Raw genomic sequence first — 18014 nt, 5'->3', positions numbered from 1 at the left:
AAATGAAAGGCTGGTGAGGGAATGACTGTTTAGTCAAGTGTTGACAGAAACAAAACTGTTTCCTGAACAGGTTTAAATGCAACTTTATTTGGTTTAAGGTTTTAATGCATTTATTGATAAAAATCAAAGTGCAAATGTGAAACAAAATGGAAAAATCTGCAAAATGTGAGTAACTCGAATCATGTATAATTTTCTGCAATGGCATGGCCAATCATGTTTTTTTTTAAATATCTATATAGTACTTTTAAACATTAACGTTATTTGTAACCATTTGTTAAGGCATGCCGATTAGGGCGCCACATCCATGACAAATAACTGTAAATGTGCAACCCCATTAAGAACTTTTGTTAATTCTAAATTAAACATATTGCCTACTCCATAAATGCAAAGGCTTCCAAAGTGGGAGTTCTGAAGTGTCCCCTCTGTTGGACACAATGATATTCCTGGCACAAATGCTTACAACTAAATAGGAACACACATCATACATTGTTAATGAACAGATGTATTGGGTAGGCAGTGCTTCTCTACATAACCACCAGTGACATTTTGCATGTACTGTACACAGCTCAAACTGAGCATTTTATGTCTTACTGTGCCCAAAATAAAAAATAAACTATTTTACACATGCAAAAGGTTAAACCGAATAAATATAATTTGTAATGTTTGAACACTCGTTGTGTTGCATTATCCTGGAATTATATTAAATACAAACTAAAACAGAAAGAAGATACATTTTCAATTCTAGGATTTCTCACAGATCTAAAGTGTTCTTCTCTCTGTGTTCTTCCCATTTTAAAATTTATTTTCTGGGTTCTCAAACATGCCAGTAGGTAAATTATCTATTAAAAGATTGGTGTGAATATGTTTATTCTGCAATAGACTTATGTCTCATCTTGCATGTATATACACCTTACACTCAGACCAGGATAAAGTGCTTGCTGAAGACAACTGAAAGAAAAACAAATGCAGTTTTAATATGGTTTGATCAGAACATCTCTAGGTTACGAATGTAACCTAGAGATGTTCTGATCAAACCATATTAAAACTGCATTTGTTCCCAAAGCATTTCATTTTTGTTCCCAAAGCACAACATAAACAATCTCTAGAGTAGAGTTCATTCATTTTCATTTTACTAATGACTGTTTAGAGGGACATGTACATTTTTTGGTCCCTTTTTGTTTGGACCTTTTCATTTAGTTAGCTGCTTTGATCTGTGCCATTTTTACTTATTTAGTTCGAATCACACGTAGATGCTTTCTATTAACATTTATACTTGTATTAATCTTTATGGTTTTGCTCTTGAACATTAAGCAAGCTATTACTTAAAGACCAATAAACAGAAAGTAAAACTTAAAGGTCTGCACATCTCCCTTATTCTTAAAAATGTATACAGCACACTCCTTTTCCATTCCTCAGGCATCTTCTGACCTTTCAGAATCTTGTTGAACAATTTTCTTAAGAAATCTGCCATCTCTTCTAAACATATCCATTCTTCTATTGGTATTTCATCTGGGCCATCCGATTTTCCACTCTTCATTCTCCTAATCACTGCTCTCACTTCCTCCTTACTAATCCTATACAATTCCTGCTTCTCTATTTCCACAATCTCCAATCTTCTCTCTCTCTCTCTCTCTCTCTCTCTCTCTCTCTCTCTCTCTCGCTCTCTTTCTCTCTTGCTCTCGCTCTCTTATTTTCCCTGCACATCAGTTGATTAAAATACTTTCTCCATCTTCTCAACACATGCTCCTCACTAGTCAACACATTACCATCTCCATTCTTTATTGCTCTAACTTGCAGAGTACAAATACTTTGTTACTGCACTTAAATAGATTTTTCTGGTATCAGTACTTTACTTCACTATTTATTTTTCGGGGAACTTTTTACTTTCACTCATTAAATTTTTACACAAATATCTGTACTTTCTACTCCTTACATTTTCAAAACATGTCCTTTCTTCACTCAGATATAAAAAAAAAAAAATTTACAGAATTTTTTTTTTAATCAGTTAACATATGATTTACCGATGCGCCAAGTCGCAAATCAGAACCAAAATTCGCCATGATGCACAGAATTTAACCTCTGGGGTCGACAAACATGCCGGGGAATTTCATGGCATTTTTTTTTTCCATAACACCAAAACGATCTTAAATTTTTTTTTAAAGCAAACAGACAAGGTGTGCGTTTTGTGTCTCTGTCATCTCTTTACAGACACACAAATAAAACAAATTGAATCTCATGGAATATTTGCCTTGCAGACATAATAAATATATAAATAGAAAGTTTAAAATGCCTACATTTAAATAAACCAAAACAAACCAATTGAATACAAATATCCTCTGAATATGTAAGCTGTATATAAGTTAGAAGAGGTATCGTTTATTCAGTATTACCTCAATAACCAGCCATGTGGAAAGATAGCAATAGTCCCATTTGGTGTCCTGATGATTTATGTAATTTAAAACACCATAATTACTTTAAAAACATTTACAAGGATATTTTGTCTTCATGCTCTCTGCAGAGTTTGGTTTCACGAATAATAAACATACATTTGCATAAAGCATCAATATTTGTCCATGGCCGTGTTGATTAGAGTATTAAAAATTATTGAAAAATATTAATTTATGGTACATTTAGAACAGATAAAATAGTGCGATCAAGTTGCGATTAATCGTGAGTTAACTCATGACAATCATGCAATTCATCGCGATTAAAAATTTTCAGCGATTTACAGCCCTAATATTAATATGATTTGAGGTCCAGTTACTTTGTGACACTAAAACAGGTACAGTAGTAGAAATGGCTTAATGGCTTTTTACTTAAGTATGTCGGAGCCCAAACTTCTTTACTTTAACTTGAGTAAAAAGTATAGTCATTACTTCAACTTTTACCAGAGTATTTTAAAACATGAGTATTTGTACTTCTACTTAAGTTAAGGATGTGTGTACTTTTGCCACCTCTTCCAGCTCGGTCCCTCTGCCTGGCCAATCGGTACAAATCCTTTTCTCCTTCTTTAGTCTCCAACTTCACATGCAGCTCCTCATATGGCTTTTTCTTAGCTTTAGCCACATCTCTCTTCACCAGCTGGTGCATCTCCTTGTACTTCAGCCTACTTTTCTCTCACTCTCTGTCGATCTCAATTCTGTTTCGCCAACCTCTTTCTCCTTATGCTCTCCTGCACTTCCCCATTCCACCACCACATCTCTTTGTCCTCCTTCCATGCTGTCTTCCTTATCACTTCTGCAGTAGTTGCCCAATCATTCAGCATATGCATATCACAAACCTGTTAATGCTAACCTCTATATTAGCACAAGTTTGATTACATTTTTCTCAAATACTCATTAATCTCAGGATTTCCTTAACTTGCTGCACCATCTGCCTCTTGGCAGATTGCTGTGTGTACCTTAGGTATCTGTGGGCAGAGGTCTGAAAGGATTCACTCTCAGTTGCCTGGAAACAAATATAGACTTAAACTCAATGACAGTATTATTTTAGAACCTTTTTTCATCTCCCGATAGCCAGAATAAATCATGGATGGACAGACAGGCATATATAGGCAATATAGACAGAAAAATAGACAGATCGACTCCCTGATAACCAGTGTTGGGCAATAACGCGTTACTAGTAATGTGTTACTGTAACGCAGTTACGTTTGACAGTAACTAATACTGTAACACATTACTTTTTAAATAAAGTAACTCCATTGCCGTTACCGTATGGTGCGTTACCCGTTACTTTTTTAAATGAATGAAAATTTTTGGCGAGTCAAGGAGAGAGCAAGACGAGTTTCTCAAAGTTGAAATATGCTCATTATTTCACTTCAGTTGAGTATAAAGACAAAAACTTTTTAGTCAAATGTAAGCTGTGTCTTTTTGGTTCGAAGGTCGTATCTACTGCGATTGAAGCAACTCCAATCTGTCGAAGCTACTCCAGAAACTCCACGCCTCGACGAAGCTAGAAGCTAACCCGGTGTTCTGTTCTACATTGTTGATAGTTTTCATACTTAAGCTGTGAAAGGAACATTTTTAAGAGCTCAACACAACAGCTTTTATGATGCAGAAGCCACTTTAGTTTTTGATTGTGAATATATTATTCAGCTTGTTTTGTTATTTATTTCAGAAATCCTTGTGATATATTTAGTTTGGGCTGGTCTGAGTCAGTTTTGTGTTTGTATAGACCATAACGCATAAAAGGGCATTAATGGGAACATTAAAGAACGTTCTTTAAAAAAGTAGCTAAAAAGTTACTTTTAACAGTAACGCATTTCTTTTTGGTGTAAGTAATCAACAAAATAACTGAGTTACTTTTAAAATGAAGTAACTAGTAACTGTAACTAGTTAGTATTTCTTAGTAACTAGCACAACACTGCTGATAACTTATAAATTACTGCTGGTATATAATAAATCAATTGTCCAATCAGTCATGGGACTGCAGTGCATAAGCTTGGTTGGCTACAGGTCATGTTCAAATCAAATTTAATAATGAGTGTAGGAAGATGTAATTTTAAGGTATTTGACCATGGCACATTTGGTGATGCCACATAAACTGATTTGAGAAGTTCAGAAATTGTTAATCATCTGGATATTTTACAAAAAAATCCAATCACATTTTTGGTTCACTAATGCTTCAAAGAGTCTTGTGAAGACTGATGGCATCAAGAATACTGCTATGTACCAGGACATTTCGGACACCAAGGAGGTTCATATTCGGCCTGTGCAGAGCTTTTAACAAGATAATAAGCTAAATATATTTCCAAATATAGAAACAATGATCCTCACATTGTATGGAATTAAACCCAACTGAGAACCCGTTGCCTGAGGGAACTTAAAAAGGCTTTACCGACCATGTGTTGTTGTGTAGACCAAAGTCTCTCTACAAAGATTTTTGTGGAAATGTATTTATGCCTGTGCTATGAATGTGCTATGTTGGTGCAGGGGTGGATGATGGAGCAGACATTCCCCGGGATATGGTGGTGGGCATTTATGAGCGAATTCAGCAGAGAGAACTCCGGTCCAATGAAGACCATGTGACATACGTCACCAAAGTGGAGCAGAGTATTGTTGGAATGAAGACGGTAAGGCCTTATCTTATGCAAGTTTGAAATAGTTAACAAGGAACATAATCTTGAAGTAATGATGATAAATAGCTATACTGACGTTATTTTTTCAGAGTGAATGTAGACTAATATGATACATAAAACAATCTATCAAATAAGTTGGTGTTACACCAAGGGGCAATTAGCAGTAGAGTTCCATTAATTTTTTTCTTTACAGCTATTAAAGAATGCATGGCATGATTAATATATATTTCGATAAAATTTGTTAAATACAGAATGCAAGTATGATCAGTGTTTTTAAACGAGTCTGCAATCAGTGATGCAGTAGAGGGCCACTGAGGAGACCTTGCCTTTTATTGTACAATTTTATTGTAATGTTTTATTGAACTTTAATACATATTCCCTACACACCCATCTTCTCCCCCTCTTGAACTTTATCTTCATTATAAAGAGACTGACTCAGACACTGAAGAGGAGTCAGAATTGCATCCAGACAAAGTGTTCTGTTTAAATAGATTGAGTTGCTGTGTGGAATATGAGCACAAATTTGATAAACAAGGACCTGTCTAACACTGGGCATGGATTAGAAGAGGCTCCACCCATAAATGTCTAATTTTGCATGTATATTTGTTTAGATTGATTTATGCATACATGTTGATGGTGTGTGTAAGAGAGAGGAAGAGAGATGCTGTCAAAAGGTGATATCTTGTGTGTGCTGTAAGTGGAGTCATTGTGCCATCAATCCCTGGGAGTGCATGTCACACATGGTATTTAGATGAATTAATAATTCATCAGTGCAAATATGCATGCTTTTTGATGATTCAGTGTTACCCCTGGAGCTGCTGTCTCTGAATGTGTAAGTAAATACTGTATATTAAGTCTTTCTCACACTCACACATACACACACACACACACACACACACACACCTTTGCAGATAATGCTTCACATCAGTTTTCGATTGAGCAATAATTGCACACATACAGTAATACCAAAGATTTCCCCGATTTCCTCCAGGTGGAAAAAGTTTGCCCACATCACTTCTATTACCCTACTTATGAGATCAATGCAGTTTTAATGTTGAGATGCTGATATATTAATATTTGGCTCTCCTATCCATTATCTTGGGTAAACCCCACTGCAAGTAAACACCACACGTGTGTACCTTCTGCCTAATCTATTCTGTAAGGAATATCAATCTTCAATGCCCATACTACTACATCTCAAACTAGGGTCAAAGTGTCGGGTCAGCCATGATACAGCACCCCTGGAGCACAAAGGGTTAAGGGCATTGCTCAAGGGTGTCAGAGAACAGGGGTGGGGACCCAAATGCAGGATGCGACAGGGAGTACGCAAAATACAGGCTTTAATGGGGCACAGGCAAAAACAAAGTCCAAAAAACAGTCCAGGGTCTTAACACAGACAAACAGGGCACAGGGAGAGAACCAAAACTAAAAATCCAAAACAGTCCAAAAAATCCAAAAGCCAGCAAACAGAACAATATAGGCAGGGCAGAAACACAATCCAAAAACTAGTCCAGAGGTCAAAACCAAAACAGAGCAGAACAGGGGTCAGGAACAGGAACAGGAACAGGTACAGGTCTCCAGAGCAGACAGAGTGGCAAGAATAACACCAGGGACTATAGGAAACTGGTGAGATAATCTAGTATCGAGATAAACGCTTGTGTGTCCTTAAATACCGGGAGAAGCGGGAAAAACGGCAAGATGGCCGCCAACCCGGAAGTGCGCACCACGGAAACGGAAGTGCACGCAGTGTCCAAGAGTGGTAGCTTGGTGATACTGGAGATTTAACCCCAAACCTTCCGATCAAAAACCCAGAGCTTTAACCACTAAGCTACTGTACCACTTTCTCATATAGACATTCCTAAACATAAATGTGGCTCAGGCATAGTTATGTTATTGGCATTAATATTATTAGTATTAATGAAAGTTTCTGATTAAATAATCAGAATAATAATTTTCTAATGTGAATGATGAAGCCAAAAGCACACAGGTAATTGCGGCCTCTGGATCACAACCCCTGGCAAATATGTCTTGATTTTGATAAAGCAAGTCAGGGTTAGATAATCATTTCATTAATGTATTACTTGCTTCATCACCATCTTTAGTCCTTTGTGAATTCCAATAAAACCATAGCTCCAAGCTGTATTACAAAAATTGCATTGGGGGCATTAGATTGTATTATTCTTATAATAAATGCAGGGTACAGAAAACTGAGTATTTTATTGTTGTGCTTTAGGCCATTTCCATACTGTCATAGCTAGACAATAAACATATCAATTGTGTTGTTAATAAAACAGAAATTCGAAAAGAAAGCTAAAATTATTACTGGCTAGGTATGAATACAGATACACAACTAGTTATATATGGCTATAAATGGATAATCCCTCACATTTTTTTCCCCTTTTAATCTCAGGTCCTCTCAGTCCCTCACAGAAGACTGGTGTGCTGTAGTCGTCTTTTTGAAGTAACCGACATCAACAAAGCCCAGAAACAAGCTTCTCACCAGAGAGAAGTGTTCCTTTTCAACGACCTCATTGTGGTAAAAAAAAAAAAAATGTGCACTCAGTCAAAATATTGTCAAATTTCAGTCAAAATTTTGATTGGACCATAGGAAATGTACACGTTCTGGCAGCATCTTTGAAATGTTCCACCTTGTTTTCTGTAAGTGCCAAAAGTCTCAGTGCTTCAAACCAGGTAATTAAACCAGATTCTTTTTCATAATCGTGAGCATTATTGCTTTTAGCCACCTGCTTAATACCATTTCAGATGCTTGTTTTTGTTTTTCTACCTGTGATGAAGAGGCTCCAGGCAATCATTTTGCTTAGCAATTTGTTTGTTTTCATTTTCCACCATCTTGCTAAGAATTCGGCTACTCTGTAAGAACAAAAGTTTGAGGTCAATGCTCCTACCATTTCTTTGGATAAGTCATTAATTTGGTCAGAGCCTCACAGAATGACTTCTGAAATTAAACACAGATTAAACATGTATTATAATTACGCAGCCATTAGGGTTTCTCCGAGGTTATCACACACGAGTATTAAACTATCCTCATAATTATTAGGTCCCATATTAATCTCTAAATGAAAGTCGGAGGGAAAAAAAGAAACAGACGGATTTATATTAGAATAGACAAGAGCCAAGGTTTTTAATAATAATTCCAAAGCACACATATTTGCAGAACAAAACTGTCACCAAAATTATTTAAAACATTCCCATAACCTTCCCATTTCTAACATTTAGATTAAAGGGTATATATAGATATATAAAGGTTGACAGATATGAAACAGGGGGGATGGGAGCTAAACTCATGTGACACTTTTCGCTGATGTCATTCACATGATGTATAGTCAGAGTCATTTTTCCAGCAACCAGGGAATTAATTAGGAACAATCTGACACTCAAGAATTGGTCATTGGCCTTGTTCAAAGAGGCTGAGCACTACTGGATCTCTGTGTCAGAATGATGTATAGATCTAATATTACATTTGTGTGATTTGGCTTGTGGTAGTTACACTAAAGAGAACATAGATTCTTTTCCTCTTTCAATCTATATCTATTGTCCTTTCTTCCTGTCATGCTGTCACACACTTCATGGCACATCATTTCCAGTTCTTTATAATAATACTTAGTTCAATTCCATGAAGCAATGTTTCTTTTACATTTTGACATGTTGGTCTGCCATTTATGTAAGAACCAACCTCTGCAATATCATTTACAGGTTTTTATCTTAGTGGATTTGCCTGGCAGGTCATTGATTTAAAATGTATAAGTATTAGATTGACCTTTGGTCTAAAACTTTGGTGCCAAAAATGAAGCCAGTCGTGTCATTTACAATTTTAGGTTCTGGTTGGGAAAGTAGAGATTACTTGGATTAACCAAAGGCTTCACCCTCTTTGTTTGAGAAAAAGATACGGAGGTTTATTTTGTTATGTATGTATGTTTATTTTTTTTTACACAATCATTCACTCAGATTCATTCGTCAACTGTTTGATATTGGGGAAGGTCACAGTAGGTCAGGAGCCTATCCTGGGGGGCAGGAATATATTCTTAATGGGACATAGAAATATATCATCGAGGAGAACATGCCCAGAGATTTGGCAGATCCAGTAGCAAGAGCTCAGCATCAAACCCATGAACTGTGAGGCAGCAACACTACCCTTTTCTACACCCAGCTGCTCCTTTCATTAGATTATGCAAAAGAGTAATACAATTCTCTATCTGCTATTTCAGACTGAACATCTAAAAGTAAAAAATTTACCATTTTTGTCCAAAAAATCAATTTAGGTTTTTGACATAGACCATCATATTAAAAATACACATGTGACAGAAGTTTTTTTTGCTTTGTCATCTCTTTCATCATTCGATGTGTCACTTGTTTTTCTGTTTTGTCCCATAGATTTTGAAGCTTTGTCCAAAGAAGAAGAGCTCTGCTGCCTACACGTTCTGCAAAGCCATGGGCCTATTGGGGATGCAGTTCCACCTGTTTGAAAATGAATGTGAGATCAGACATATCATGAATGTTGTTGCATTTTTTGTTAATAACAAAATGAATGGAAAATGTTTTAGCTTATCTTTCAAGACTATTATCCTACATGGCTTAATGTATTGGGTTTCTCCTTTATTTCTTATTTTTTTTCTCCCCCTCTCCACAAACATTAAGGATATTTAAAAAATAATTAAAATAATGTTTTATAAGGATTGTTAAAATATATTTGTAAATTTCCAGTGCTCTTTGCAGGTTTTTTTTTTATATGTATTTATATTTATATCATATTTACAAATGCATTTAGCCTTAATTGGCTTTTGAATAAAGATAATGTTAATAAACTGTTCCTTGTTTTTTTCCCTCTCTTTATTAGACTATCCCCATGCGATTACCATTGTGTCTCCGGTCTCTGGTTCAGATAAGAAGCAGGTCTTGAATTTTTGTGCTCTGAGCTCAGAAGAGCTGCTCAAGTTTGTGGAGGACCTGAAGGAGTCCATTGCTGAGGTGACTGAAATGGAGCAGATACGCATTGAATGTAAGTGCATATTTCAGTTTATTTATTTATTTATTTATTTATTTAGATAGATAGATAGATAGATAGATAGATAGATAGATAGATAGATAGATAGATAGATAGATAGATAGATAGATAGATAGATAGATAGATAGATAGATAGATCACAGATAGATATATTTGTGGGTAACCTCTATACCACTAGAAATCATACAATTTGTGAAAAGAGATCATATAATCACTGCATACCAAATAAGGCTCAAACTGCTTAAGTGCATATTTAAATTGACCTTAATCCAGATTACTCATGACTACTGAAATTGAGAGTGAGTGTGTGAGTTTGTTTGTGTATGTTTGTGTGCAGTGTTTCCAATAATCCCAAAAAGAAGTAGTCTACAGAAAATTATATTTCACTGTTATATAACAGAAAAGGCACATTTATGATCATTCATGCTAATAGTAATCAAGCAATCATGATGCAGCAGTTCAGTACAGAAGTGGATACAGCTGAACACCAAGAATGTCAGTTAAACTGAAGACCAAACATTAGATTGGGAAAGAATTGTTGTTGTGAATTTTTGAGAAACATTTTTAAAGATACAGTAAGTGTCTTTAGACTTCATACAAGTGAATGAGTGCCAAACAAACAAACCAACAAGAGATTTAGGAAGCTGTACTACTTCGACAAACCTTGTCAAAGAGTGAGGTCAGAGGAGAATAGACAGGTATGTTCAAATTAAAAGGAAAATTATGTAGACTATAAGGAGTCTCAGTGAAGCTCATCTTAAGGATAGTCCACTAGGTCAGGGTTTAATAATATCACTTAGCTAATACAGTTTTGTTCATTTAACTGCTCAAAAAAAGAAAAGTTCTATTCCAATTCTTAGTATTCCTGTGAATTTTATTTATTGGGAAGTGAATATTCAACTGCATAGCGTGCACAAAAATTTAAAATGGATTGAATATGGTGCATTTTCCCCCTCAGACCACTACACTAATCTAAATCCAAATTATTATTAAGACGCAAGATGCTTAACTAAATCTGAAGACTCAAACTGAGCCAAGGGACCAAGTTGTGGTGTTGCAGATATACAATGTGTTCTAAACCAAAGAACTTTCAACAGTACAGTATAAATAATGTCATTTGTGTTCTTCAGTGTTACAGTTTGGTGGTAATGTTTTTTTTTCTAAATTCGCTCGGTGTTTCACTATAGAAATTGCTTTGGGCATGACCAACTATGGAAGCTCCTATGACACCACCTCTGTCTTGACAGACAGGTCGACCTGAGACCAGGCTCCACCCCACTATTTTTACTCGACCTCTTAGAGCGTTATTTGCGCTTTCTTTCTGTGAGTGACTACATCAGACTCTCTTAGCACAACCAGTTTCCTGCTGGTTTTCACTAAACTGTTCAACAAACAGATTTGATTCCGACACCGAACGCAAAACCAGTCATACGGGATGCTATTTAAGGTGTCAGTCAAGGCATGCTATTCCTTTTCGAGCTATCAAGCATTAAATTACTACATCTTAAATCTTCACCCGTCAAGGTGAGTCTTCGAAGGGCTAACTACCCTTCAAAAATCGATTGACTAATGTGTTGTGACGAGTCTTGATTACTCTGCACTCAGCCATGTTGACTGTCAAGACTGGACAGCACTGGTTGACTCGGCCTTGCAGGCGGACAGTAACCTGCACAAGGTATGTAAACAAGCCACCCAAAAACGAGGCCTAGCATGGCCCACGGCCCAGGACATGGAATGAGCTAAAAGGGACCTTTTCAACTTCTTTTGGAGGTGATGTCATCAAGTGTTACTATGATGACGGACGTGTCATTTGAGGGCTGGGGAGCGACCCTAAATGGGCAGAGCTGTGAATGCCGTTTGGCCTCCACAGCTGATTGTTGGCAGTGTTTTTAGCACTAAAAGATTTTCTGACTTTCATAAAGGGCCAGCATGTTCCAGTGAAGACAATTCCACAGTGGTTGCTTACATCAACCAGCAGGGACGCATACGCTCCCTTCAGTTACATCAGTTGGCAAAAAAACTGATAATGTGGTGCGACACGAGGCTTCTTTTTATCAGAGCAACACACAAGTGGTGGAACAAATATGGCAGAAAACGCTCAGTGTCCTCTGTATTTCTCTCTAAAGGACTAAGATGCACCGTTGGGTGTGGATGCTTTAGCCCACCTATGGCCAAACGTCCTTCTATATGCATTCCCTCCACTAAGTTTGATTTCCCCCACTCTAGTCAGAGTCAATGAACTGGGATGTTCTGATAGCTCCACCTTGGATATCCAGGCATTGGGTAGCCAAGATAGTTCAACTGCTGTCAGATCAGCCGGGGCCACTCTCTCCACAGAAGGACCACCTGTCCCAGGCGGGAGAGCCTGGCCCATGAGAGGTGGAACTTGAGTGAGGCATGTCTACCCCATCAGTTATTCACACTTTTAAGTGTGCCAGAGCCTTGTCTACTCGCACACTTTATAACAATAAATGAACAATAAATGGTGAGTCCTTGAAGAGGGCATGGCTGAAGTCACATTGTCCCTTTTCAGTGTTCAGTGGGAGACCTATAATGTTTTCTCCAGGATTTGCTGGATAAAGGGAAAGCTTTTTCTACTTTGAAAGTATATCTAGCAGCTATTTCTGCAGGTCATGTCAGGTTTGGTAACAAACCTGCAGGTCGGCACCCTTTAATAAGTTGTTTTATGAGAGGCAGAGAGATCTGTCTGTGATCTTAGAGGCTCTTTCTCAACACCCTTTCGAGGCATTGAATGGCATAGGATTGAAATTTCTCTCTTTAAGACAGCGCTGCTTGTAGCTCTGTTGACAGCTAAGTGTGTGAGCGGCTGTCCCACTGGATTGTTGAGGCTATATCTCTGGCATATGAAAGCAGAGGTTCTCAGGTGCCTGAGGGTCTAAAATCCCACTCAACTAGGGGAATGGCAACATCAAGGGCCCTACTTAGGGGAGTTTCTGTTTAGGATATTTGTGTGGCAGCTGTTTTTTGTTTTGTTCGATTTTATAGGCCAAATGTGTCTGAGTCAACCACATGCAATGCTAGGAGCCAGAAGGTCAGAGCCCATGTAATTTAGGTATAGCGGGATCACGTGCAATCCGGGAGTGTTCTACTGTATATCTCCCATAGTGAAACACAGAGCGAAGTTGGGTTACTTAACACAATTCCAGGTTCTTTGATAACATAGTGAGGCGTTTTACCAACACTTACCCCCTTGCAAAGGAACGGGAAGAAATCTTGCTATAATGACGTTGTAAGGGGTCGACCTGTCTATCAAGCCCAAAGCGATTCCCATAGTAAAACAACTCACTCTGTTATCAAAGAACTCGGGATTACGTTAAATAACCCATCATTGTTTCCAGTTGAAATTCTTTGAATAAATCAAAAAATGTACAACAAAGTCTAATGCTGGCAAACTGGTTAATGCAGGTAGGACCTTCATTGAGGTTAAACGCTTATTGAAACACTGGAAAGACCTTTGTTGGAGCAACTTGTTTGTGTTTTTAGTGAATATACAATAAATGTAATGAATGAGATGAGAAACTGCTGATAGGGTTAGTGAGCATTTGTAGGTCTTGTTAGGTGAGTTATTGAGATTTATGACAGCAATATTCAGTACCTGGTCATGCTTATTGAAATGACTTTGGTGTAATCAGTATGTGGTTGTGCTCATTGAAACTTGCCATTTATCAACAAATTCTACAAAACAGCTGATGACTGACCAAAGAATGGCCAGTGTATAAATTACAAAAATTTTCCTTATGTTGATTGCCTTTGTTTCCTTAGTAATGAGCTTGTGTACACACAAAGTACTGATGAAAGTTAAGATAAAATAAAGCACTTCAGCTGCACAGCATGATTAGGTTATAATATTGTAATGAAAGCACACATTTTGACATTTTTCATCTGCAGACATTTGGGGATTTGAGGTACTATATAAATAATAGAGTAATTCAATTCTGCTTCTCCTCATGTTACAGAGAATTCATATTAATGCTCCACTTTAGAGCCATATAAAAATGCATATGCTTTCAGCTTATATTTTGTTCCTGGTAAAAATCTAAATTGTGTCTGTTTTTTTTGGTTTGTTTTTTGAACCAAGAGCCCCGGCGTGCTCTCCTGTTTGTTTGCCAGAATTTATATCCTTTGTGAGGCTCAGAATGTTTTGATGATGCATTTATTCAGTTTTGTTGCTGAACTTTCAAGCACATTTCAAAAGACCATAATGAAGAGAGAAGATGCAAAGGAAGGAACTGGTAGTTCAAAGAGGACCAAGGAGTGTGTGTCTATGTTGGGAAAAAAAAGAAAAATGTATTAGAGTGCACCTTAAAGTGAGTCTCTTGCTGATGCTGGCCTTTGTTCAGTACATCCATAAAGCACAGACCCATGGGAATTGCGTGTGTGCGCGTGTGTGTGTGTGTGTGTGTGTGTGAGTGTGTGTGTGTGTGTGTATATATATATCTCATTTTTTTCCCCACTCTGTCACCATCTTTTTTTTTCTTGTCTCTGAGGTGAACTGAACTTTTGTCCTCCTTTTGGATATACTTTTTGATTGTTCTTTTTTTTGTCACATTTCTGTTTGAAACAAATGCAGCTCATCTGATCTGATTTTGCCTTGAGGGAAGTTCGGAAGCTTGGAATAATAAAATGCAATCTTATTAACATTCATTGTCAAGTTTAATTCTATAGCGCTTTTCACAAAAGACATTGTTTTAAAGCAGCTTAACAGAATTTAAGAGTTAAAATTGTATCTGTTTAGCCATCCTTTGTTAGGCATTGTTCTGTTTCTTTTTCTTCTACCTGATCATCTGCAATCTTAAAGATCGTCCAGATTCATGTGTGCAGCATTACGTGTTATACCACAGCATTAATGAATTATCAGACGTGAAGGTGTGGATTTATTTTCTATCACAGCAAAACTCTGATACAGATTCTGGTTTTAATTCAAATCAGAGGTTCCATATTATATTGCTCACTTAAATATATTATAGTTTCTATAGTAACAACTTAGTCCCAAGGACTTGGAAGGCAGATGCTTAGAATATTTCAAGGCTAAAAATAAACTGATTAAAAAGCTCGTCGGGCTATAACAAAGAAAAATGGATAATCGCTGATAAAGGAGATAAAGGAGATATTTAGGAAAGATTTATTCAGTGTCCATACTTTGTAACGGCCAATAGGTTTTCTGCCACTGAAGACTTTTAATGATGAGACTCTCTGGTGTCTTGGTAGCATGACAAAAACTAAAAAAGCTTCAAAAGAGAAGCTAGTGATATAACTGCTGTAAATAGTTGCTTCACCAAATGTTATAACATGAACTAATCTAGCTTGTGGATTTGATCTATAAATACTTAAGATATAGCTCTTTTTAAATTTGTACTCATTGGTATGTTTGTGGATTTAGAGAAAGCGTACTAAAGGGTGACGAGAGAGGAGTTGTGGTATTGTATGAGGAAGTCAGGTGTGTCAGAAAAGTGTGTGAGGGTGGTGCAGGACATGTATGAGGACAGTGTAACAGCAGTAAAGTGTGCAGTAGGAATGACAGACTGGTTCAAGGTGGAAGTTGGATTGCATCACTGATCGACTCTGAGCCCTTTACTGTTTGCAGTGGTGATAAACAGGATGACGGACGAGGTCAGACAGGAGTTTTAATGGACTATGATGTTTGAGGATATTTTGGTGATTTGTGGTGAGAGTATGGAGCAGGTTAAGAAGAGGCTGAAGAGGGGAGGGCATAAAAGTCAGTAGGAGTAGGACGTGTGTGAATGAGAGGGAGGGCAGTGAAGTGGTGCGGTTGCAGGGAGAAGAGGTAATGAAGGTGGATGAGTTTAGGTACCTGGGTGTGAGAGTGTGTTAGAGAAGTGAAAAAAAGAGTGCAGGCAGGGTGGAGTGGGTGTAGAAGAGTGGCAGGAGTGATTTGTGATAGAAGAGTATCTGCAAGAGTGAAAGGGAAAGTTTATAGGACTGGTGAGACCTGCGATGTTGTATGGTTTAAGACAGTGGCATTAAGTAAAAGACAGGAGGTGGAGCTGGAAGTAGCAGAGCTGAAGATGTTGAGGTTTTTGTTGGGAGTGACGAGGATGGACAGGATTAAAAATGAGTTTATTAGGGGGACAGCGCATGTAGGACGTTTTGGAGACCAGGTGAAGGAGGTGCAATTGAGATGGTTTGGACAGGTGCAGAAGAGGAACATGGGGTATATGGGTAGGAGAATGCTGAGGATGGAGCCACCAGGAAGGAGGAAAAGAGGGAGACCAAAGAAGAGGTTTATGGATGTGGTGAAGGAAGACATGCAGGTAGTTGGTTTGAAAGAGGCAGATGTAGAGGACAGAGGGGTATGGAGACGGATCATCTGCTGTGGCGACCCCTAATGGGAGAAGACAAAAGAAGAAGAAGAAGAAGACTTATTGGCAAGCCAGTGTGAGAAAATACTCAACTCATTGTGCTAACAGTAACATTGTACCCTGTCTTGGATTATTGTATTTCCTGTAATTTTTTTTATTCCTTACTCGTTATTATTGTAACAAAATTATACAGTAGTCAACTAAACCCTAAAAACATTAGTTTAGTTAGGCATTAATAAATGCAGGGATGCAGAGTTTAACAAAACCCCCAGTGTATTGTTTGTGATGTGTGTATGATTTGTTTGAGTTCTGTTAGAAAATGTGTGGTTTGTGGGGGAGAGGTTTTTCTCTTTTAAAAAAAATCATTTTCTCCTGTGGTGTTGTTATACCTGTTACCTGCTAGTACACTTGAGGAGAAAAATGCTGTGTATGCTGCAGAGATGAGTAGAGTGTGCAAAAGCTGTGATGTGCCTCATTAGGATTCCTTCTGTATGCAGAAAAGTGGCAAAGTTTTGCACTACTTAGAAGGCATACAGTTTTTCCAAATCCCAGAGCATGGAGTGAATGCGAATGGCTGTTGTTAAGAAGTATGACTTAAAATCTGATGTGGTGTGATGCTTAGATGGTGTACATACTTTTCTTTCTCTCTCTCTCTCTCTCTCTCTCTCTCTCTCTCTCTCTCTCTCTCTCTCTCTCTCTCTCTCTCTCTCACTCTCAGGGGAGTTGGAGAAGCAGCAGGGAGCTAAAACACTCACTTCTAAGAACAATGGCACCCAGTTGGAGATCCGTGGGAGACAGACCTCTCCATCGGGTACTTGGCATAAAACTTACATGAAAAAAATGAACAAATAAACAAATTGTGAATGCAAAACTACACCCCAGTAAGCCAGACCCTTACAGACACGTGAATTTGTAGGAATTCGGAGAAATTTTTCATCAAATTGTGTCGCACCCTTTTAATTTTATTTGATGGTTTTATTTTTTCTAAGGCTATTATCCCTTTGTACTTTATTTTAAAACATAGCATAAGTGCATCATAGGGTATTTTGCAGCTGGATTTAAACCATTATACACTGGATCCATTTGGCTTGCAATACATACATACAAACACTAACATACATACACTATATAGAGAGGACCTTAGTGGACACCTGAGAAATCGCACATCTCATTCTAGTCCTCCTTTGCTGTTGTAATAACCTTCAATAATGTAGGAAGGTTTTTAGACTATTTTTTGTTGTAGGGAATTCTTGCTTATTCTGTCAAAAGAATTTTCTGAGCTCAGATACTGATGGATGGTTTAGGAAGTCTGGCACAAAATCAGAATTCTAGTTTATCTCAAACATATTTGGGTTGATGTCAGGCGTCTGTGCAGGTCACATAAGTTTTCCCATTCCAACCTTAGCAAACCATGTCTTCTGAACAGTGCTTTGTGCACAGGTATAATGTCAAGCTGGAAGATAGTTGGTACTCTTAGCTCCAGTCGAGTGAACTTATAATGCTACAGCATACAAACATCTTATACTATTATGTGCTTCCAGCTTTTGAGGCAGAAGCTTGGAGAGGGCCCACA

At 37.6% G+C, this 18014-nt stretch overlaps 1 protein-coding gene across 3 annotated transcripts in view; it reads left to right on the top strand.

Annotated features, from left to right (window-relative positions):
• The window catches only part of iqsec3a (IQ motif and Sec7 domain ArfGEF 3a), a 132100-nt gene that overhangs the window by 103316 nt on the left and 10770 nt on the right, over window positions 1-18014 (top strand). For all 3 annotated transcript variants that reach the window (XM_046873294.1, XM_046873293.1, XM_046873295.1), the window contains exons 8-12: window positions 4932-5071; window positions 7488-7613; window positions 9470-9569; window positions 9933-10094; window positions 17160-17252. In XM_046873294.1, the coding sequence (XP_046729250.1) occupies window positions 4932-5071; window positions 7488-7613; window positions 9470-9569; window positions 9933-10094; window positions 17160-17252 (621 nt within the window). The remainder of the gene's footprint in view (window positions 1-4931; window positions 5072-7487; window positions 7614-9469; window positions 9570-9932; window positions 10095-17159; window positions 17253-18014) is intronic.

This window comes from Silurus meridionalis, chromosome 18, assembly GCF_014805685.1.
Source record: "Silurus meridionalis isolate SWU-2019-XX chromosome 18, ASM1480568v1, whole genome shotgun sequence".
Classification (NCBI taxonomy): Eukaryota; Metazoa; Chordata; class Actinopteri; order Siluriformes; family Siluridae; genus Silurus; species Silurus meridionalis.
The sequence above is the reverse complement of the archived record's forward strand: the minus strand, read 5'-3'. Positions and strand labels throughout refer to the sequence as shown.